The sequence below is a fragment of the Rhipicephalus sanguineus genome, chromosome 3 (genome assembly GCF_013339695.2).
Source record: "Rhipicephalus sanguineus isolate Rsan-2018 chromosome 3, BIME_Rsan_1.4, whole genome shotgun sequence".
In the NCBI taxonomy this organism is placed as follows: Eukaryota; Metazoa; Arthropoda; class Arachnida; order Ixodida; family Ixodidae; genus Rhipicephalus; species Rhipicephalus sanguineus.
Genome location: NC_051178.1, coordinates 109655278 through 109679972, shown reverse-complemented (window position 1 = coordinate 109679972; position 24695 = coordinate 109655278). Strand labels below are relative to the sequence as shown.

Sequence of the window (24695 nt, the reverse complement as noted above, 5' to 3'; positions counted from 1 at the left end):
TTCCGTCGGCGAATGTGTTTCAGCGAAGCTGTATCCGGCTGGGCGAAAGCAAAGTTTGTCCGTCCTATGTGCGCAAAAACTCTTAGCGCTTATGTGCCACAGAAATTGGGCACGACCCGCTATTCACCTCTGGTCCGCTGAAAATGAAGAAGGAAACATGCGGGCGTCAAACGCCAGTTAAGATATCTGAACAGCCGTAACCAATGGTTGAGAAAGACTTGAGTGAACCGTCGGGATTTACCCAGAGACAAACTCCGGGGCCGCATGCATCAGCTTCGCTGGTACGAAGTGTTTTGCGCGGGGATTTTTTTATATAGCCATAGATAAGCGCGAAACCCGAACAAAAAATTACGAAGACGAACAGCTTCAAACAAACAAACAAACGAAAAAGGACGAGGACAACGACATGGTCGGTAGCTAAGCTGTTGAACGATATCATGTGTATAAGCGTTCGTCCAAAAAAAGCAAAGAGAGCGCACGTGTGTGTGTGTGTGTGTGTGTGTGTGTGTGTGTGTGTGTGTGTGTGTGTGTGTGTGTGTGTGTGTGTGTGTGTGTGTGTGTGTGTGTGTACGTGCGCGTGTGTGTGTGTGCGTGCGCGCGCGCGTGTGTGTGTGTGTGTGTGTGTGTGTGTGCGTGCGCGCGCGCGCCTGTGCGTGTGTGTGTGTGTTTTACTGACTTGGAACACATTCCTTATTCCGTCGAAAAAGAATTCGTATTATCGTACGTGGTGGAAGAGCGGAGCACCCAGCTTCGCGCCAAGCAGAGCTCAAGATATAAAATTGATCACTGATGTTCATGCAGGCTCTATTTCCTGCACTTATCGAACCCTTCAAGCGGGAGCGAGCTTGATTTGTCACCTTTGCGAGAGACGTCAGCGCAAGACAAGAACGCTGGTCTCTGGTTTCCCTGCGCATCCGTTGAAAAATTCATGAGTCTACCTTTTTGTGCTGGCAACAACGGTGCATATGTAAACGAAGTTGTTCGCATTACCCTTGTCGGAACTGGAGAATGCGTATTTCCACGTGTTTCCGTAGTTGCATATCTTTGTCTCGTTTGCTATTATTTGGTGTTGTTTCCTTTCGTTGTTGTGCGATGTAGTACTTCGGGCGTTCGCCGTTCCCATCTCTACCATTTGCATCTACGGCGCGTCGTGGCAGCAAATCGATGGCAATATTCGCCGACGAGAAAAAAGATAAACAGAAGAGAAAAGCATAATCTGCGAAATTGAATAGCAACTTTTACTTTTACAGATACTTTCTGCTGGGCTGCTTAGTCCATGTTCAATGATAAGAACAGACTTAGCGCAAAAAATAACAGAAAACAAGGAAACGACCACGTAAAGGATACATAGGCAGTACGGCCGTTCTGCGTTTTGGAAAGAACCTTTATATACTTACTTCATCTATCTATCTATCTATCTATCTATCTATCTATCTATCTATCTATCTATCTATCTATCTATCTATCTATCTATCTATCTATCTATCTATCTATCTATCTATCTATCTATCTATCTATCTATCTATCTATCTATCTATCTATCTATCTATCTATCTATCTAAAGTTTATTTCACGTACGTTTATCTCACACCGTCCTCGATATCTAGCCGGCAACAGAATGTTGTTCTGCCGTCAGCATTTAAGACGGCGTCGTCCTTCTTATATACGTTATTGCGTCGCGTTGCTTTGAGATTTTTTTCTGAATCGCCAATATTCTAAAAACATACAACAAAAAGGATCGATCGACATTATCGGCTAAGGAGGAGGAAATAACTTTTATTTAAGACGCCAAGATTGGGAAGGATGGGCACAAAAAATGCAGTGCAAAACCTGCGACAAAGCTGGCTCGCGTCGTATCCCGGAAAGAATTAAGAACTCATTGATGTTGGCAATGTTTCTATGAGGGTGCAAGGTCATGCTTAACGCAGGATGGGTGCATGTTGCTAAACTCAAACGCTCTAATGAGAGAGTGAGAGAGAGAGAAACGATGCTTAATGACTAGGAAAAACGAAGACAGTACGAGAACTTCATGCATATGCAAAGCAGTCGTTTGTCTCGGAAGCGTGTGTTCGCTCTGGGATTCCCCTTTAATCGAAGGGCTCAGATTGCGTTAGGACATATGCCCGTCCTTGAATGAGGGCTCAGCGGCGCTAGGTGGCTTTGCCGGGGAAGACCACCCGACGTCCTTCGAAGGCGACGAGGTAATTCCCGGGTAACGCCGAGGCCAATTAATTCGTCTAGGACACATTTTGTAGGTTACGTCCTCGAATGCGGGTGACTTCGCCTGCAGACTTTTGCCACCGAGCTCGAGGAGCGATTCTGAGTGAAACAAATGACATGGAGAGATGATAGCAGAGAGGAGGACAGAGAAAAGAGGGCACTGACTGTATCATTTAAGTAGAACTGCTGCGCAACGATTATCCATACGATTCACTCATTTGCCTGTTCATATGTGTTTATGCATGCCAGTGCCGTCAGTGACAGGCGCTCACGTGCGCCGCTAATACGTACGCAAGCGCAGTCTGGGTTGCCGCTATTTCGTGGAGAAAGTTTAAGGCTCAGCTCTGCAAGTTAGTGCAGTCATTGGTGCGACCGAATTGCGCTGGTTGCAATGGAAGACAGTTTGACTTGACTTTTTGTTATGAACGAAAAGATTGCAGAAAGACGACTAGCCTCTCCGAAACTTCTGGTTTTTGTTTAGCGCTTCCTTCGCATTCACGTTTATCTTTTTTAGATGCGAAGCATCTTATGAGCGAGCTTGATACGGCGGCGTCCGCGCTCCACTGCGCATGCGCCTACTCTCTCTCTCACTCTCCTCCTTTACGCAGGTGTTGGTCGCCTTCTCTCCTCTCCTCCCCCGCGCTGCAGCCGCGGCGCAACCTGTCCTCCCACGTGATGCAGCCACGCCGCAGTCTGTAACCCACTCTCTCCTCTCCCTCCCCCATTTCATGTGTATATAAGCGCGTGCGCTCGGTCGGCTTCCGTCATTCTCGCTTCGCTCCCGTTCAGATGAGTTGTAACGTCAACGTCGGCGCCAGTTGCAGCAGCACTCCAACCTCTGCCGAGATCGAGATCGTCGCGGAGCAGCAGCAGCGCAGGGCTCGCTACGTAATGATAACACAAACACTTAATACAAACCGTACACACTAACGGAAACGCTGAGTGAACGTAAACGGAAACTTGGTGTGCACCCCCAATGCTGCTTCACATCCCCTCACGGTTCCCTTTAGTGGGAGATGGTGTAATTTTTAATGCCTTTTTTTTCACGTGACGTTTTCGTTTTTAGCGAGTCTTCGCATGCGAAGTATCTATGTTGTTTTCGAAGGAGTTTGTTTGAAAAAAAATTATTGTGCCAAGTAGTGGTTTTCGAGGGCGTGATACAAACTTCGTATTTCCTTTAGCCACCTCAGATTAGCAATTAAAAATGAGTTAACCTGTAACTGCGTCGTATGCGCCCATTGCTTCCCCATTTATTTCTTATTTAAAGGCTCCCCATCTGTACACACGAGTGGCAGTGAGTAATGACGTTACGTAACTAACGATGCCGTAGTTTAAAAGAGTTGTTTTAATAACGGTAGCAACTTGTACATCCGTGCACGTTTTAAAACGAGACACTAATGAAAATCTTGTGTTCGGCTTTGTCCAGTCGTCTGGCGAACAAGGGGGCGCTACATTGTAACGGGCGTGGAAAGCGAAGCGCTCGCCTAGCTGCACTCGAGTGATTTGTCAGGATTCCACTTTCGTCGTTGATTTTTACGGCGTCTCGATTGCCCATCTTCCGATCTAACTAATACGATAATAATAGCATCGACGTACACTCCACCCACCATGGCAATTTGAAAACTCGCAGGGCCCCTATGCATTCTTCTAAGACGACTCGAAGGCGAAAGCCATCCCTTGTGGCAATTTTAACACGCACTTTATATCATGGTTCAACGTATACTAATTAATTGTCCCTAATTTAATTTACACTAATTACTTATCACTAATTTGCTTTCACTAACTTGGTACTCGGTTAATTTGCTTATTAACACGAAAGTGTTTTATGCCGGAGTCCACCACGGCTCCACTGACGCATTTCCGTCACGGATATGACGTTGTAAAATATAAAGACTGACATATGGCAAAGAAAAAACTATAAGAAAGAGTTCCGTCACCGGGAGTCGAACTTACGACCTCTCGATCGCCAGCGCGCAGCGCGAAACGACTCCGCCACAGACGGCACGTCCTCTGCTATGCTAACGGCGAGCTATTTATGTACACCATTTGCCGGTGGCGGTACTCAGAGATCGGTGGTACAGCGTGTTTTCGTTATCACTAGCGAGATGGCGTGAAGGGCTCGAAGAGCGCGCTTTAAAAGTCGTCCCACACGCGGATTAGCGCGCGCCTCGACAGGGCGTGGTCGCTCGTGCGGGCGCTTATCTCGTGATCTCGGTGGTTTGTACATCTTGCGCTCTGCCTGCAAGTTTCCTTTGAGAGCACGAAGGTCACCTCGCTCACTGCAGCGGCCGCTTTTGCGAAAGGAGCGCGTTGCTCACAGAGAAATAAGTTAGAACTGTGACAGTTCGCGCTCATCCTGTGTATGTTCGTTCCGCGCGTCCTTTCTGCTTGAGCAGCGCATTGCAAGTTTCGAGCGGCTTGCCGTTCTTCGCGTAACATTAAAATCTGATGCTGTAGCATTCATTCCTTGGCGCTTGGGGCGAAAGAATGCACAACAAACGCTCAACTACGTCTGTGAAGACACGTTTCACTTTCGTGTTATACCGATTCCTATGACAGAGGGATCAGCCATGTTTTTTATCATTTTATAATTCTGACTACTTAAGTATTACTTTAACTTTTACTAATCAACTCACTACTCACTTCATTTGCTTTGACAATCACAGTCATGTTTTCACTAGCTTTTGTATGGCTGGCGCTCCCCTAGACGGCGGTAAGCCGAGCCACGCGAACGGCCCTCATTTTAACAGCGGATCTGTTTAAGTTTTCGTTGCGCCGCGTGATGCTAGCAAAAACTCGGGCGGGCATGCTCCACAGGAACTGGGCAAAGCCCCTCTACCGAGTGCAAGCGTTTTTGGGAACCATGTGAATGGGTTGCTATGGGCGAGAGGGCAAGAAAAATCACACCATCTACCGCTAAAGGGGACCATGAAGCGATGCGAAGCAGCGTTTCGGAATGTCGAGCCCGCGTTTCAGTCGGCGAGGGGAGAGGGGGAAAAGAGAGAAGGAGAGGGGAGCGGAGAGGGGTAAGAGAGAGGGGAAAGGGGAGGAGAGGGGAGGGGAAAAGAAGAGAGTGGAAGGGAATATGGGGAGGGAGGGATGGAGGGAGGGGAGAGGGTTGGGTGGTTACGCCGCGCAACACCGGTTAGAAGTCCGCCATAAGATGCTTCGCATCTAAAAGATAGAGCGAAAGAGAAAGAAGGAGAGAAAGGCAGAAAGAATAAGGGAGAGAGAAAGCATAGCATAGCCACGTATAGTACAGAATAGCAAGGGGGTTGGGAAAGAGAAGTGAGGACGATGGCGAGGGAAAGGAGGAGGGCAAAGCCGCCAGCTCCGATGTGTCCACAGTCTTTGCACCACTAGTGCGTAGCTGTCCAAATTTTTATATATTTATATATACTCTTCGCGGAAGCTTTCCATGACGTCAGCTGCGCCGGGGGATCGTCCTCTTTACCTTTTTTTTCTTTATCGCCTCGGTGTCAAGCTTGCGCAAAGACGAAGTGAGATTTACGCGAATGCCATATAAGGACGAAGTGAGCGCGCAGCTCGAGCGCCTGGAGCCGAGAGGTGCGCGGTTGGTTTTTAAGCGAAGCTTTTATGACTCGCAAGTTGGAGTTGGTAGGTGTGACCACAAAAAAAAAAAAAAAACCGGCGCCCGCGACTGTACAGGAAATGCGGGGGGTACACAAACAAGGCCCTCGAAGATGAGCCGGTCGCTCACGTATTCTTATGCGCCGACTTCCAATAACTGATGCTCTCTCGATCGCGGGCTCGTCGGCGATCAGGCTTTTTATTGCGATAGCAATTATGTGGACAGTCTCGGGTGGATTTTGCCGTCGCCGCCGTCGCCGCCGTCATGCACCGTATATGTATAAGTATGTATATAAAATATAAAAGCCCCAAAGAAAAATAATTCAGAAAAATGCTTCCGAAGCGCGGAATCGAACCAGGGACCTCTTGCTCCGCAGCGAGTGGCGTTAACCACTACGCCACGAAACGCAGATCCTTCACGTAGCTAACGGCGAGCGTTATATACACACCCTTTACCGCTGGACGGACTCAGAGACGGCAGGCGCTTATAAGCGTTTCTTCATTACCAGCGAGATGGCGCTAGGAGCGCGACGGGTGCATTTAAAAGTCGTCGGCGAGCTCGCTCCCTTCTGCTTATATTTGCGCAGGGAGAACCTTGCCCTTCCGCTGTCTGCTCGCGCGTTTTTGTCGTGGTGAGGGGAAGAGGAATGTTTCAAGCTTTCACCGTGATGTCCGCGCTCATGTTACGGAGCGTACGAAAGTCATTCGAGCTCAAGGGACGCCGCTAAACGATCAAACAGAAGATGAGCGCGAACTATCAAGTGTCACAGCTCGACACTTGAAGCACGCTAGTTTCCTTCGCTGCTTCGGCCGCCTTTGCAACAGGAGCGCTGTTCAAACTGAGAGTATCCATTGGCGAGCCTCACTTCGTATAGCATTAGTTTCTTGCTATCGCATTCATTGCTTCGGCCTTGCGGCGAAACTGTGACTTTTTTGATACGGCAACCTCATCTTTTATCGGGGTTATGGAGGTGACCCATCATTTCACGCTGCCACATTTCATTGTTGCGTAGACATGAATGCATGGCCGTCGTTGTTGCCTGTAGCAAGTGAAGTGTTGCGCTCCTAAATACGTGGATGATGGTGCAATTCCCAGCACGGAGGAAGGAAAAGGGGAGCATCGCGCAATGAGAAAGAAAGAAAGAAAGAAAGAAAGAACGAACGAAAGAAAGAAAGAAAGAAAGAAAGAAAGAAAGAAAGGAGAACGAAGAAAGAAAAGAAAGAAGATATAAGAAAAGAAAGAAAGAAAGAAAGTGCGTCAGGCACCCGGACGCGATTACCGGGCCGACCTCGCCTGTATAGAAAGCACCCAAGTTAACCAATAGACCAACCAGACATCATTTGATCGACTTCAGTGACTGCATTCTCATATCGCTTTACGATCGTCGTTCCACCGAAGACGATTCACTCCGATGGCAGATGCCTCCGATGTGCTGAGTCTTACATCCGCATAAGCATAGAGGCGCCGCAAGACACGCGACTAGACCCACCGAGCCCGAACGGTATATATGTTATGTGGGGGTGACGCGCGTCCCTCTGTCGGTGTCCTCCCACACTTTCCAATGTTTTTGTTTCCTTCTCTCTCCCTCTCTCCTTCTTCATTGGAAATCAATCGGCTCATCGCGTCCGGGTGACACAGCTGGTCGCGCACTCTCGTACTTTAGGGAGTGGACGTGGCAAAACACAGAGCCGCATTATATTTCTTCGCCGCATGCCCTCCTATCAGGGGCGTAACGAAGAGTGGGGGGTTGGGGGGGGTTCAAACCCCCCGAAATTTTTCAGTTTTGCTTGCGTATATATACACGCACACATACAAACGCCCGCACGAACATGCATAAGTATGGTTGACCTCCCCCCCCCCAGAAAACATTTTCTGGCTACGCCCATGCCTCCTATATATATATACGTGTGTGTGTGTGTGTGTGTGTGTGTGTGTGTGTGTGTGTGTGTGTGTGTGTGTGTGTGTGTGTGTGTGTGTGTGTGTGTGTGTGTGTGTGGTGTGCGTGCGTGCGTGCGTGCGTGCGTGCGTGCGTGCGTGCGTGCGTGCGTGCGTGCGTGTGTGGTGTGTGTGTGTGTGTGGTGTGTGTGTGTGTGTGTGTGTGTGTGTGTGTGTGTGTGTGGTGTGTGTGTGTGTGTGTGTGTGTGTGTGTGTGTGTGTGTGTGTGTGTGTGTGTGTGTGTGTGTGTGAGAACTAACAGACAAAAATGCCAAGGAAAGTATAGGGGACGTTATTAGTAGTAAATGTAATGTAAATGTGAAGAGATAGCTTGCCCGCGGCAAGCTATCTTTTCGTCCACTTTTCTTTCTTCACATTTACATTACATTTACTACTGATAACGTCCCCTATACTTTCCTTGGCATTATTGTGTCTTAGTTCTCATTAATATTGTGTATAACAAAGAAAAACGAGCCCTTAAAATTTCCACTTCTTTCCTTCATTCATAGCGAGGGTCTCGTTCTGGCAGACTTGATGCTTTAAGGTAGTATGCGAGGGATTATTGGTCAGCTGCCAGCTCGTAATAAGTTCACGTGCTACGTGACGCCAACAGACAGAAAAAGAGTGTTCCACACTCGCCGTCATGGCTACTGGCGGCGACGCTCCCACGTTTAAATGCACATAAATACCCCACATAGTGGACGGGGGGATGGCCGCCGCGGTAGCTCAGTTGGTAGAGCATCGGACGCGTTATTCGAAGGTCGCAGGTTCGGTCCCTGCCCGCGGCACGTAATCTTTTCGTCCACTTTTCTTTCTTCATATTTACATTACATTTACTACTAATAACGTCCCCTATACTTTCCTTGGCATTATTGTCTGTTAGTTCTCATTAATATTGTGTATAACAAAGAAAAAGGAGCCCTTAAAATTTCCACTTCTTTCCTTCATATATATATATATATATATATATATCATAGGAGGGCATGCGGCGTCTGTGCTGCCCGGCGCTTTCCATTTTGTTCGAAGCAGTGGCCTATTGATTCTTTTGGCCTCCGTATACTCGGCCTCCGTCGCAGTCAGTCATAGGAAATCGACTGCTGTGGCGAGGAGGCCAGACATTTAAATAAAAGGCGAGGAGGGCGCTTCTCGTAATGCTTTCGTGAATGGCGACTGAAACATTGTTTCCGTGACTTTCCTTTCTTATATTCTTTTTTTTTTTTTCAGCATATAGAGCGGGCTTGGGGGTTCGTTCAATATGCGGCGCTAATTGCATTCGCGGCGACGCGGTGATTTCACCGCGATTGTTTCGCGTGAGCCATTCCTTTGTGTCTTATGTTGAATCTCCTTCGAAAAATTAGATTGTTTGTATGCTTTTGTTTTCTTTTTGAGGGATGGGAGGTCCTTTTCATTCGTTAGTTTGTGCATTTTTTTTTTAACTGCGTTCGGGCGCGTGACGTCTATGAGTCTACTTTTCAAGCACATGTCTGGAGCAATCGCCCTCGTTCCGGTTTATCTGCAAAAATTATGTTGACAGCGGAACGGCCATGCATTTACCTAGGGTTACTTTCCGTGGTTCCGTCTTGCACCACTAAAATCGGTGGCTGGAGTGAGCAACAGTTTTGAATGCATATATGCATTTCCGTGGGCTTAGAACATCCGTGGGCTTAGACTTAGGTGCACATAAAAGAACCCAGGTCGTCGAAATTAATCGCCCCCAATGCCGTGCCTCATAATCATGTCATGTTATGCGCCGCGGTGGTCTAGTGGTTATGGTGCTCGACTGCTGGTGGTCGCGGGTTCGAAACCGGGCCGCGGCGGCCGCACTTCGATGGAGGCAAAATGCCAGAGGCCCGTGCGCTGAGATTTAGGTGCACGTTACAGAATCCCAGTTGGTAAAAATTTCCGGAGCCCTCCACTACGGTGTCTCTCGTAATCACGAAGTGGTTATTATTATTATTATAATCATGTCATTATTGTTCTGGAACTATTCATCTAATTCTTTCCTTATCGGCAGCACGTTATTGTTACAAGGATTCCGTATACCCGGAGCCCTCCACTCGGTGTCCTCCACTACGGAGCCCTCCACTACGGAGCCCTCCACTACGGAGCCCTCCACTACGGTGTCTCTCGTAATCACGAAGTGGTTATTATTATTATTATAATCATGTCATTATTGTTCTGGAACTATTCATCTAATTCTTTCCTTATCGGCAGCACGTTATTGTTACAAGGATTCCGTATACCCGTACCTTTCATTTAAAAAAAAAACACATGTGGTATTATATCTTGACCGCTGTGTTCAAGATCTAGTCGGTGTCGCTATTGTCCTTCTAAAAGTTTGTGGCGTGCCAGAAAGTGTCAGAAAGTGTGTGGCGGTGTCTCTTTTATTAATGACATTCATAGGCGTGCGAAGGATTCTCCATTAGGGGAGGCGAAGTTTGACCACAATATCCCTCTGAGGCGCTTACGATCAGAACACAGTGAAAAGGCGAGGTTTAGAAGGGCCCCCACCTGCTCTTCCCTCTTGTGTGCATCCCCATGATGACATTTCTTACGTCGCTAGGCACATTGAGAAAAATCATCGAATGACAATCACCGGACAATGGCTACGAACGGTACAAAGCAAAGACTTGAGACCAATATCATAGTCAGAACAAAGCTCTCCAGCCGCTCGGCGCACAGCCGACGACGGCCTTTATTCCCCACTAATGCCTGTCGCATCCGCGCAGCCGCATTGTCTCGGCTGGAAACAAAGGCCGCCCGAAATTCCATGCATAATGTATCTTGCAGCGAAATCGACGGCCGCCGTGCCGCCCTTTTGTTTCCTTTTAACTGCCGCGCCGGTTCTCCGAAAATTACTCAGGAAACTACACGAATGAAGCGAACGACAAAACGAAACTATAGTGTCCTTTCATCGTATGAGGCGCCGCAGTGCAGATAAGCATATACTTGCTAATATTACTTAAGTAATTATACATGTACAAACGCCACACTAAAGACGACGGCGCCTATTTTGTGACTCGTGCCTCCGTGCTCGCGCCATCGCTCTCTGGTGGAACAATGGCGCTGCGTTTCTGCCGCCTTTGAGGAACCTGAATAGCGTGTGCCACAAATATTTTTTTTTCCCTAACTTCGTCGTGCTATGCAACATTGTATGCGTACGCATTGCGAGTGTGCATTCGTTATGATAGTTCAGCGCACGAACTCGTTGCGTTTTCGCGTGAGACCGGGTCGTGTGTACTGTCTGGGTGTATGCATACGGTACGTACTAGCTCGGTGCCCCCGCGCTCGCGCTTTCAACTTATGTTCGCGCGCTCTGCATCTACAGCGGCTCTTCGCGCCCGTGTGTCCTAGCGCGACGCTCGCCGCGGGAACGCGTCGCTCCTTCCTTTCACCTTTTGTGCGTGTGCGTTTCTTTTTTCTTTCGCCAACTTCTCGTCGTCGTCGTCCCTCTCCGCCTATTTCTTGGTTCGATATTTCTTTTTTGTTAATCTCCCAACGCACGCGACCGTGGCGCGCTAAAAGCTGACGCTGCGTGCGCGCCGAATGAAAAACGGCGACTGAGTGACTTTCAATCATCGGAGGGCGGTTCAGACGGGCAAGGCGTGACGCGAAAGAGCAAAAGGAAGAGGAGGAGAGGTTGAAGAGAGGAGAAGACGCCATCTTCAACATCTCCTCCTCTTGCTCGCTTGCTTGCTGCACACCTTGCCCGTCAGAACCACGCGATTCACGTGGCGTGATATTACGCATGCGTATTTCCTTCCCTTCTGTTAGCATCACCTAAATATGCGCGAGGCCAGCCACTCTCTCTCTCTCGCTCTCTCTTTTTCTGCCCTCCTCTCACTGCCGCCATCATTCCCGCCTCTGCGCGCTTCATCTCTTCGGGCCGTGTGTTTTGAATTCCGCGGTTGCTATAACATGCGAGAATGACAGGTTGAGTGGTTTTCAGCGCGAAACAAACGAGGACTGAGGTGAAGAAGGGACACGTTACCAGCGCTGTCTCACCAGTTCGTGTCCCTTCTGTACCTCTGCGCTCGTTTGTTTCGCGTTGAAAACCACTATACACGTTTAACTACATCCAACTCGACCAAATGTCAGTTCTTTTGCAGAGTGACAGGAGTGAGAGGTGGAAAGAAGGTGAGCGCCACTGGCACGCCCGGCATTATCGGAGGGGAAGTTGTACGAAGAATGGCGATGATAGTCAAATGACGACCCGCCGAAGGAGGGTACGAGTACCGGCGACCTATCGTCGGTTACTACCCTAAGAATACCTGTAAATACAAGCTCGGCCCACGGCCATTGCTCTACTCCCACAGAGAACTTGCATAGATGCTCTATCCAATTACATCTGCTCATTCTCGTGAAGTCAAGCGCCCAGGGCGAGTTTCAGGTAATTGACTTCCCCATATAGAAACATGTTTTTGTTGCTGGTCTTAGGTGGAAAAATAGAAAGTCCCGGTAAATTTTATGATGTGCTCCAACATTACTGCTCAGCCTAGCCCGCCTAGCCAAGGAAATCTATTTTGTTTTATTTATTCACTCCCCGCTTCAGTTACACTTTCTCTCCGCGGTCGATCACGTGACCTCCTTCAATTTTTCCCCTCTCACGAGGCCCCTCCTTTCCGCCTGGTCACGCGACCTGTTTTGGCGAGCGCCGACGACACACACTCCCCAAAGTCATCGTCACTGTAAAAGAGCCGCGAAAGTTGGCTTTCTTGCACTCAGTGTCGTATACCGGCGAAGCCAACTTCGCAGCCCTAGGTAGCCTTACTCTTTTCGTTGTTTTGAGAGCGATTATTGCGTAGTCATGAGAGAACTGAAAAGTAAAATCATGCTCTTTCTCTCTTCCTCTCCCTCTGTGTGTGTGTGTGTGTGTGTGTGTGTGCGTGTGTGTGTGTGTGTGTGTGTGTGTGTGTGTGTGTGTGTGTGTGTGTGTGTGTGTGTGTGTGTGTGTGCGTGCGCGCGCGCGTGTGTGTGCGTGTGTGTGTGTGTGCGTGTGTGTGTGTGCGTGCGCGCGCGTGTGTGTGTGCGTGTGTGCGTGCGCGCGTGTGTGTGTGTGTGTGTGTGTGTGTGTGTGTGTGTGTGTGTGTGTGTGTGTGTGTGTGTGTGTGTGTGTGTGTGTGTGTGTGTGTGTGTGTGTGTGTGTGTGTGTGTGTGTGTGTGATGCGCTTGAAGTGCAATGCGACAATAAAACTGAGATGACTGGGACAATCAGAGATCGCGCTCGATCATGTACTCTGTGATCTCATTACAGCGTAAGGTGAAATGCTTGAATGCGATAGCAAGAAGTGTAATGTCACACGAGAAACGACAAGCAGCTCGATACTTGCATCGCACCGCTTAAGCGCAAAGAAGGACGCCCGAAAAGAACGCACAAGTATACACATGCAACGCCTCCTGACACAGGACAAGCCTGAACTAACAACTAACAACTGTCACAGTTGTTACGTCTTTGTGCTTGAGCAACACGCTGCCAATGTCGACAATGGAGAATCAGACGCTGTTAGATATTTCTTTTTCTTTTAAACTGCGCCGCATGGAGTGACCCCTCTGCGTCTCCTGCCACACGCAAAGTCTGACGCAAAGTGTGCCCGGTGTTCTTTTTTTGTCGTTCCACATCACGAGTGGGTATACAGAAAGGGGGCCACTTTGTAGTGCGCGTCTCAAGGGCAGTTTTCAAATTGAAAGAAAATGTAGGAGCGTTGCGTGATAGAAAACACGCTCAAGCTCCTCCGAGATCTGCGTACCACCAGCGGTAAATGGCGCATATAAATATGTCGCCGTTATTTCTTCGGCACATGCATGGCGTGAGGTTGAGTTGTCTAACGCAGCGCGCTGGGGAGCGAGGGGTCGCTGGTTAAAATCCCCGGTCGGGTGCTTCGGAATTGTTTTCTTCTGCTTTACTTTTCTTTGTGTCTTTTTATATATATACATATGTATACATATCCGAGACATGACGGCGACGGCAATGGCGACGGCAAAAATCCGCCGAGAGTGTCCATATAATTGCTATCGCAATAAAAGAAAAAGAAAAGAAGATCCGCGCCACCATTTAAGAATGCACTGAAATACCGCAGCAGAGCAAAAACTGCCTTAATAGGACATGCATCACGCCGTACGTGCACATATGCACAGAGACACGTATGGTGGCTGGGAGGCGACGTGACACGCCGTCCACACCACGTGTATCTGCTCAGAAAATATTTTTACATCTCAGTTGATTAAGATCAATGGCACTGCAACATTGCAGGTAGGTTGTCCTACGATAATCACGAAGAGCCAACTCAATTGAGCCACGTAAACGTAAAATGAAATTTCGAATCACCACATTGAAAAACATAGGCGTAAAATCACATCACATGGGCGGCATCACGGAGGGAACGTGTTACAGGGCGGGATAAGTACAGTTAGCACGTGACAAACGGGTGGGTATGCTCGAACAGAAAATGACACCTGGTGGGGGCCCAAATCTGACCGGGGCCGATGTTTGTGCGCAGGAACCCCAGCCTGTCCGAGGAGGGCCACTGGGAGCGCATCTACTGGCCCGTGCACACAGCGCACGGCAAGGAGTACTTGACGCTGGCCGTCAACTCCAGCCTGGTGGGATACGGCCACCGGGCAAAGTATTGTGCCTTCTGGCAACAGTTTCTACCTCGCCTCGTCAATCTCTCCGGTGGGTATCTCTGCGCTACTACCTTTCACGAGTAAGCATTTTGTACTGCCACGCTAGACCTGCCTGTACAAGCATCCTTACCGCCGCCACCTTCAGACATATTAGGGTGTTTTAGCAGTGACGGTAATACCGTATATACGGTAAGTACGGAAATACCGTACCGTCATCGTCAGCGCGTATCTTTCTTAGTCTACAAGACCTCCATTAGCAACTTTTATCCTCTAGTCACGTCACAGTTAGCAAGGAGCACCTCTCTCGTTTAAAAAAATTTTAAAACAGCTGCTTGCCGACGACGACGGTACGGTATTTCTGTGCTTACCGTATACGGTAAACCAGCACTATCAAAAGACGCTACTGTTTATTTTTATCTTGTCCCGTATTCCGCCATACGCAAAGGGGTTCACAGAATACCGGGTAGCCGTACTATGGTATCGACATTTTGGGAGGCTTCGTGTAACCACAATAACAGACACGCTTGTTTCGTTTGTTCTTGTTTCTTCTTAGCCCAGAGACCTTGAAGGCAAAAAAAGGTCTTAAAGGGCAACTCATTCGGTATTAAGCCGCTGCCGAAAACTTACACCAGCAGAGAAGTCGAATGCACTAGGTTTCTGCAGTAACAATTCTGTGCTTGGCGGGTTCATCTCGGCCAAGCAAGATGGCACAGCCTATCCAGCCTATCACGTTATGCGCCTACGGTATCTGGTGTAACGCTAACGCAAAGATGACCGCTGACAAAATAAAACTCCTTATAATGACGCAATCGGCCAATGGTACACGTCACTTACAAGTGAACAGCTTTAAGAACTTGGCCCCTGGACGCCTTGATTTACGGTTACGTACTCGCAAAGGCGTCTTTTTTGTCTCCTTTCGAGTAGTCTCTCCCCAGCTATTTCTGTGTACTTCTTCTCTTTTCCCATCGTGCTCTGCTTCGGTGTTTCTGGACACTGTGGAATTCCGCCGTATTGTCATATACAGAAATGGCATCATATTGAACCAATCAGAAAGGCCGTAGCAGCCGTCCGGTGCAATCAAAGCTGACAATTAACGTGGAGAATTGGATCACATGGCGTAACTTGACAGTGTTCGGAATACTGCAACCCCGGTGCGTCATCGCGACTGAAATGAAAAAAGTGCACCGCGATCTCCTCCGCCGCTCAGGAAGGAAGCAAGTTCCGCTTCCGCCTAGCGGTGCCCACGGCGTCCGTAAGTTTAGCTCTTGCCACGGCGGCGTATGGTATTGACGTCCTGGCTACGGAGCTCACTGAGTCTCGGGACACGCGAACTAGCCCCTCGCGGAGAGCCTGCGGTGTTAGCGAAGAGCCGAGCGGATCTTCAAAGGAAATAACGGATCCGCCCACTGAACCGTCTCCTATGACTTCTTTTTCTCCTTCCGTTTAGTTCAGTGGCTCCATTGGCCGGCCCCGGCTCTGTCCCTTCTTCCGCTCAGTTTTCTTTGAGCCGTACCACAATTCAAGCCCGACTATTGGTCTCGCTTTCTATGGCTTTGTTCTTCGCCGGTGCGCTGTGGCCAGTTCCGGCCCACCTATAGATCTAAGGGAAAAAAATCTCTTTTTTTTTTGTTTTCTCTCGCATTTCTTTTTTTTGTGCTAATTGTCGTTACATTACATCAACGTTTGTGACTGTCTCCTTCTACATTTGCTGTTATGCACCGTTTTATTTTCGCATTTCCCGCCAGAAATTATTTATTTTCTTCCCCACATTCTACGGCCCTTTTTCTTTGTATAACTTCTTTTAGCGTCAGCTGCCTTACTTTCCACATCGTTTCCTTCCTATACTTTCGGGTCATAACAGAGATGGCGACCATTTGGACTCTTCTGTGTATTTACGGTCTTCGCGTCCCAACAATGACTGCTCATTAGGTCTACCGGAAGCTCGGCCGCGTTCCTGTTCCTTCCCGTGCAGAACAACCTTTCACCCTTCGGTCTGGGGATACTTATTGGACGTCGCGGAACGCTCACTGACTCTTCCTCCTATTTATGGATGAAAGCGTCCTTTATCTATTGCTCTTTTTTCTTTTCCCTTTTTTTTTGCCAGTGATCTTTGCCTCTGAAAACTTCTATACTCTATTACCGCGCAACCTTTCGATGATGAAAGGAATTCGTATAACGTGGGTGCCACATTTCTGGACGACGTAGGCGGTAGCGTGCACAAAATGGCACGTCCGAAACAACGGGTGTGCCGTTCAGCCACGCAACGGAACGAACGATGCAGTTGCCAGTTTCTTTAACGCCGTATCGTGGCAGCTATATGCACTACATCACCACCTGCCAGCGTTTTTTCTGTGATTTAGTAAACATATATATAGCAGAAGTCATTGTGAAGGCATCGAACAAATATCGCATTTCCCTGATTTTTGAGAATTTTGGACACATTTCTTGAAACATCCGGTATGTGTATGTATGTATGTATGTATGTATGTATGTATGTATGTATGTATGTATGTATGTATGTATGTATGTATGTATGTATGTATGTATGTATGTATGTATGTATGTATGTATGTATGTATGTATGTATGTATGTATGTATGTATGTATGTATGTATGTATGTATGTATGTATGTATGTATGTATGTGAGAGAGGGCGCGAGCGATGCTCTCTTGAACGCCATTTCGTGTCTGGCGAGAGGAATGAACAGCCGGTGCTGATGTTGTGGCTTGCTATACGATTATGCGTTTGCTGCTTCGCGCAGTCTGCGGATACAATTAATATTCAGCATGTGTACAAGCTACTTAAGTGATAACGATGTTAATGGCCACTCTGTGCGAGTGGGTGTACAGTCATTTTCATATTTTACGAAGAGAGGGAGGAAAGGGAAGGGAGGTTAACTAGGTTGCACCAGGTTTGCTACTCTACACGGGGGGAGAGGGAAAGGGAAGAAAAGGATAGAGAAAGGAAGAAGGAAAGAGGGGACAACTAATGCGCGCGCGCACGCATAGCAGCGTTTACAGCGCGTCTCCAAAAGGTCGCAAACTGCGAACTGTTACAGATTACGGTTCGACTGTGACATGACTTAGATCAAGACGACTGCAATCCATGATGCAATCCATGATGCAATCCGTTCGGAAAGCCGAAAAGCCGCAGAGGCGGTGCGTCTTTACGGAGGCGGATGTCTCATGCCCGTCATTACCACTATAATTGCGCGCTGATACAGGGCCGGTGCACTATTCCGCCGATGATCTCCGAGGCGAAGACCTACGTGGGATCGCTGTGTTGAGGTAACTGGTAAGCACGATACGCACACTCCTCAGCGTAATGGTAACCCCATCAGCTCGAAGAGCACTGCAAGTTCTGGATGCCTTGGAGCCTGTCCTTGCAAGCCTTCATATTTGAGAAAGCCTTCATTAAGGTGCAGTGTGAAAATATAAAACTTACTGTCAAGCTTGAATTCATAGAAGTACTTCTAAACAGATTAAGTGGTCGGAGGCATATCTCAGAAAAAAAAAAAACGGAAGCAAATAACGATGGGTGAAATCCCGCGACCGCCATTGACTTGTGCGTAGTCACATCTTATCACGATATCATTACGGACGATATCATACTTAGCGAACAAAGTATAATTGTAGAAGACGGCGAGTTCCTTCGTGTGTCGGAGAGACATCTTCAAAATTGTCAAGTACAAATGGGAGATTACAGAAGAACAGGAGGAGGAGGAGGTTGTTGGTTGCAGGCGACAGCCCCGCCCGATTTCCTCCTTTCAGGTTATGTTGAAAACATAATCATTTTATTTAAATGCGAAGCGCAGGCAGATTTCACGACCACCATGCATATGTGAAGTTGCGCGCGAGTAGTAGTTAATCCCGATCACGATCACATTATGGACCAATCCTGCTCAGGTAGCCGCGCATCAGCTATCAAGGGCAAAGCGTGATTACATAAGACAGTCATCTCCCTCACGTGGTCTTCGAGTGGTACGTAAAGTGCGGAACGCAAGCCCACGGTGTTCCAAGAGCGCCACGAATATCTGTCGGAGAGCGGCGCAGAATGCGTGCAAAAAGAAAGAAATACATAGTCCTCTTTTTTGCCTAGGATGGCTTCTCGTCCAACGCTCAACTCTTCGCCGCCCCCGCTATCCCATTCGGTCAGAATCACTGGCGCGGCAGCGAACGCTCTCTCACCCTCCGTCAAGTTCTCGCCGTTCCTGTCATCAGGCCGTCGCCGCTGCTCGAAGTATTACGACCCGGCGACTCGTTAACGGTGTTCACTCCTTCTGGTCGCCGCGTAGTCTAGCCGCCCTCCCACGAGCCATCGCACAAGATTGATGACGGCGTCATATGTCGGCCGTCGGTGATATCCTGGCGGCGGCGGCAGCGGCTGCAGAAAGCAGCCATGCGTGTCCGTCGATGAACCCGCCTGGGTACTGCCTTTCACCCACGCGTTCCTCTCATAGCTTCGTCGTCAGCTTCATCGTCGTTCTCAAAAAAAGAAAAAAGTTATCAGCGGCTTACGTATCTCCGTGGGCGTGGGTTACCCTATACCGCCATCTAAAGAGCAGCGGAGCCGGCTTTGCCGAACTTTTTCAAACCAAAAAAAGGTGAAACCTGCTGAAATGAAAACAAAATACAATGACGCGAAGAAAAAAAAAAGAGCTCGGTCGTTTGCTCAGCAGCCAGGGTCTCGGTGGGAGACGAAGAGGTGTTCGTGTGGGAGACGCAGTGCAAGACACGCGTACAACCGTACGAGCTAACGGGGCGAACTTTCTCGAAGCACATCGGGGAAGGAACGCTTTAGCCAGCTTGCTCTATATGGGTGCCACGGTTCGATGGCTTTTCTTTCTCTTTTTTTCTGAACATTTACGCCTCTCTCCACTGGATCTCTCGCCTTCTCTTCCATTCCTTCTTTCCTTTCTCTCTGTCCTCTTTCTTCCATTCACAACTCTCTCTCAGATGCTCGCTGTCGTGCCTCCTTCGAAACCACACCCTGTCGTCAATCTGCTCATCATCGTCGGCACTGACCCCAACGCCAATACCTCGATGTACGCGAAGTTCTCGTGCTATTTTCTTGTTTTCTGCTACTTTTTTTCTCATCTTCTTGTTTCCTGAGCTGCCAAGGTAGAAGCTGCGTGACCCGTAGTCATTTTTTTTTCTTTTGCGCCGACGACTCTTGAAGGAAAAGTATCGACTTCGGGATGAGTGATGGAGCCGATTTTAAAAGAGCGGGCAGTGATAACGTATTGGACAAAGAGCGACGTCGCTTAAGGAGCCACGTTTGTCTTGCCTGCCAGTGGAGCACAGCGATAGGGTCCGACCCTCTCGACAGGACGTTGAAATTTCGCGGCATTTTATGTTACGGCTTGCAACGTCTCTCAAGTGCGCGTTCGAAAATTATCATCTCCGTCAGCTGAAATAGTTTGCTTGCTTGCATGTTTGCCTTGTTCGTTTTCTCCACGCATAGTAGCCAGTCGCGATCCACTCTCGTTAACCTTAATTACATACGTCTCGTCAGCTCTCTTTATTCTGACAAATCCTACCAGATCCCTATGGTACACCATTCGGGGTTCGCTATTAATGACTGTAGGTTCGTAGTCGATAAGCCGTGAAGTGCTTGCCAACACCCCTTCGCGGCTTCACCTATAAGCAGCTGCATACGTCCGCGAAGGACCGCCACTTATGGGGGTCGTTTTTGTGTAGTACTTCTATTTGAACGCACGTTATGCCGTTATCCGGCAACGGTCTTACATACGTAGGGTTTGGGGTGACAATAGGCGAGGGACGGGCGCCGTATACGGACGAGCCCAGGCTTACATAGACCTTACAAATCATTACACGTCTAAAACAGCGACAAATATCCGTGGTGTGACTCCATCCCAACACTTAAACACGTAGCGTACCAGTGCGTGCACGCAGCGTCCGTCAGACGCAGTCTCGACACGCTCAACAATTGGTCGTGGGAGGCGCGACTCGCTGTCTACATCCTGTCGCCAGTAATAAGAGACTTGAGATCAGTGGAGTCAGACACGCGGAGACAAGGTATTTTGTGTATTTCGCTTAATATCAAAAGCTCGGATCTATAAACAGAAAACCTTTATTGTCTTTTATTGCGATAGCAATTACATGAACGGACAACACTCGACGGAATTTTGCCGTCGTCGTCGGCGCCACCGCGTCATTCCGCATATGAAATTAAAAAAAAAATAGTCCTGGCGAAAAGTTGTTCGAAGAGCACTACCGGAAGGGGATTCAAACCTGCGGCTCTTAGCTCCGCGACTCGGCTACAAACGCATACATCCTCCGGCACACTAACGGCGAGCTGTTTATATACACAAATTTACCGTTGGTGGTACGCAGATCTCTGAGGTGCTTCAGTGAGGCAGAGGCTCGTTCACTATCACCCGCGAGATGTCGCAAAGAGGCAAAGGAGGCGCTTTAAAGGGCGTCGCCCCGCCCATCTTCTGTCGCTGCACATGATAGGAGTCGGAGCGGAGCTGCGTGCCTCCAGCTCCGTACTTTGACCTACGGGGCGTGGTCGCCCGTGCTCGTGCGCTTATCTCTACAGGGGGGTTCAACAGATGGCTCACAGCTTTGAACTGCAAGAGGATGTAAGACTGGGCGAGTTGGTAAAGGTTCATAATTTAAAGCGGCGCAAAAGACGGAAGTACAAAACAAAGAAGGCCACAGAACAGCCCTTTGTCCTGTGGTCTTCTGTCCTGTGTGCTTCAGTCTTTTGCGCTGCTTTAAACTATGTTCATAGCTTTGTGCGTGTTGTGCTCTCATCGCGAAGTTTGCATTGAAGCCATAGACCGCACTAAGGTTACTTCGCTCGCTGCAGCGGCCATGTTTGCTAAATGAGTGAGCTGCTAGTATTTCTTCATGTGACATTCCGATTAGTTGCTATCGCATTCGTTGCTTCACCCTGGCGGCGAAACTGTGACTTCTTTCTTCTGTCATTTCAAGTTCTTTTTAAGTTTAAACGCCGCTGTACTAAGAGAAGACTGCGTTCATCTCACCAGTGCTGAGTGAACGAAACATAAATGATGCGAGCAATGACATACAAGCTTCTGCCAAACGCGAGGACAACCGTCGACGTGTAACAGCGCATTCGGCTTGTGCCACGACATGACTGCAGAAGTCAATGCATCTCAGCCCCCTCTCGTCCTTCGCGCAAAAGCTATATGTACCCACTGCTGTATCTCGCGTACCTCAGAGTCCCACGCGAAATTCTATACACCACTCATTCCAGTTGTCCGTGTCGCCTTAGACACAAAACGTTCATTCTTTACTTTACTACGGTATGCACTGCGAAAAAAAAAAAAACTGTTCCATTGCAAAGAGAGAAAATAGGGTAGCATACAATTCTAACCACTCTTATAACCACGATACCGTTGCCGCACCCTGCAAACACGGAGACACATGGTAAAATTGTATTGCAGTAGTGGCAGCTTGCTGCAAAGAATTTTATTTTATTTTCTTCGACAGCTTTCCGTCGAGATCACGATCACGAACCGTGACATGCATGTCACGGTTCCCGATACACTAGAGACCCGAGCGTATCTCTTCTTTAAAAAAAAAAAAAGATACATGCCGCAAGAGGGAGGGGATACTGCATATAGAGAGCCTGAGATTTGCGCAGCAAGGCGCAGTGTGGGCGCGTCACACTCCGTCTGCCACAGAAGTGAGCCGGAAAGGCTCTGGCGAGCGTCAGGGACGTCCTTACAAGTGCAACCCGCGTGCCTCTCCGGCGACCCGTCGGACCCGGATCGATCTCCCTGCGTTTCTATTATTACGATGTTTCCTTAAATTTGGCCTTATATTCATAGGGCGCCGGACCGAAAGGCCGCGCGTACCACAGCTGCTGTGCTGCGCCTTTGTACACGATGATTCAATTGAAGAAAAACGGTGAATCGTGCACGCGTACCATGAAATGCCCCATATATATATATATATATATATATATATATATATATATATATATATATATATATATATATATATATATATATATATATATATATATATATATATATACTGCATAGATGATCGATACATAAACGAGATTGAGAAGCTCGCGACGTCAGCGCGTCGCACGGCCACTCCTGCGCGAACGGGCTTCATTTACTGACGTCACCACCTGTATGCGCAGTCTTCGGGCTGCCTGCTATTCGTGTACTCCCCTCCACCACACCCCACCTGTACCTTTCGCCACTGCAGCGCCTAGTTTCGCTTTTCTACATACATAAGCTCATATCTTTTATTAATTCGTTCAAATCTCGATATGCACCCAGTACCAATTGTCGAACGCCATTGCGGCATTCTTGCTTTTTTCGCTCCTTACATCGCTTCATTGACGACGAGAAAGCAAGCTTGAAAACTCACCCTTATTTAAAATATTGTAGCGCTACATTCGACGAGGATAAGGCAGAGAAGTACATGACAGGACGGGCACTGACTCCAACTATTTTCATTGAAATAAAACGCATTGCATTTTATAGCGAAAGAACGCATCCGCAATCATAAGGGGACAGTAGATTAGGGTGGGCTTTGTGCAAAACTATCACATTTTGTTTAGTATATTATATTCTCTGGCACGCAAGGATACAGATATGGGGCTGACGCACGTGTCGCCTTTTCGTGTGATAAAAAATGCTTTCGATAGTTCGCGAGCTAGTCCTAAAGATTTTGAGATATGTCGACGATTCTTTGGTAATATTGAACTAAGGCATTTCTGTCCGGTAGGAAGAAATCGCAATGGACACTTTACAGAAGTTTGGACAACTAGGCAAAGGGCTCCCATTCACGTATGAGCTTCCTAAAGAGAATATCCTTCAGTTTTTGGACCTCTGCATCAAGTTCGGAGAACGATGTGTTTGCTGGTGCCAGGCCCGTAGCCAGGACATTTTTAGGGGCGAAGCACCTTAGGACCTATAGTTTGTCGTCGACTCTCACTGTCCGCTGTCACGGTATATAGAAAACCGCTGCTATAATCGAAACGTGTGTGTATCTTGCGATTACCATTACGATTATAATGTCTCAGATAAAAGTCATATGCAGCACTCAACACATTCCTGAAATATCTTAATAAAAATTAAATCGAATAATAATTAAAGGCACTGTGTTCCCGAAATCAACAAATCTGGCTTTCACAATTCTGAAGGATGTGCTCAGTGGGATGTGGAAGGCGTCGGGCCTGACAGTTTGTCTTCAACAAGAAACCCTGAAGAAATGCTTTCGTAAGAGCTCAAGTCCGAGACAACTTTAGAAGTCCGCGGCATTTCCTCCACAAAGGCGAAACATATGCGTGTATGCTGCGATTACGATTACGAAACAAAGTACAAGCACAAGCCCTTTATACTAGTCGGCGACTTCAACGTAGACATTATAGACAGCGACTGGATTATGCAGTATATGATGTCTCGATACGCTCTACGATGCATTTCATATGACTGGAAACAACCAACCACCACCCGAGGAACATGCATAGACCTTGCCTTTGCCAGCTTTAGATTAGATGCGCTCGAAGAGCCATTGGCTCTGCATTTCACAGACCACAAGGGAAAACGGAATCCAGAACTCAAGACGATATACGAATTATAACAAGAGGATTAAAACAGAAGAGCATTAAAGAGGAACCAAATAAATAAATAAATAAATATATATATATATATATATATATATATATATATATATATATATATATATATATATATATATATATATATATATATATATATATACATATATTCGCCACTCGTCATGATTCACATTAGGGGAGATGCGGTGATTTTTTGTTAATTGAAAACTCACTAACACAAGTACTCCTTAGTTCGTGAAGCATCTTGAAAGGAAAGGCGCCAATTCACACACCACGAAAGTGAGGCAACAAGGCGAACGCCATCTTGTTGTCTCACTTTCGTGGTGTCTAAATTTGTCCCTTTCCTTTCAAGAAAACACTAACACAAGATTACCTAGACGGATTCGGTTTTTGCCCTCTTTGTTATATTTTCACTGGTCTGTCCGGATCAGGGTTTCTGGCTCCGCGGTGGTGAATCCGCATTTTGCTGGTCGATCTGGCGCTGGTTTGCGCGTTCCACTGGTCCACTGGTTGTTCCAAGTATCTCGCTTCGCATCCGATTGCTCTCACTTGCTCCGCCGCCAAGTCGCGGATTCTGGCGGAAGTAGGGCGAGTAGCATATATTTCACTTCAGTCATTCTGCGAGCAACCTTGCGAGATCCGCTGTTAAAAGGCCGTGTGCCTTGATTTAAATGAACGTCAAGGACCCCCATGAATTCGGAGTCCCCTACTATATGGCGTGCCTCA

The 24695-nt window shown here is 47.9% G+C and overlaps 2 protein-coding genes across 5 annotated transcripts in view; one reads left to right on the top strand and one right to left on the bottom strand.

The window, feature by feature from the left end:
• Nucleotides 1-24695, bottom strand: part of LOC119386937 (uncharacterized) — a 269999-nt gene that overhangs the window by 216821 nt on the left and 28483 nt on the right. The gene's annotated exons all lie outside the window — the stretch shown is intronic.
• The window catches only part of LOC119386934 (acetylcholinesterase), a 173776-nt gene that overhangs the window by 140349 nt on the left and 8732 nt on the right, over nt 1-24695 (top strand). For all 4 annotated transcript variants that reach the window (XR_007415382.1, XM_037654227.2, XM_037654225.2 and 1 more), the window contains exon 4: nt 14245-14420. Coding sequence is in view for 3 of the 4 variants with exons in the window: in XM_037654227.2 (XP_037510155.1) it covers nt 14245-14420 (176 nt within the window). In the remaining variant the exon portion in view is untranslated. The remainder of the gene's footprint in view (nt 1-14244; nt 14421-24695) is intronic.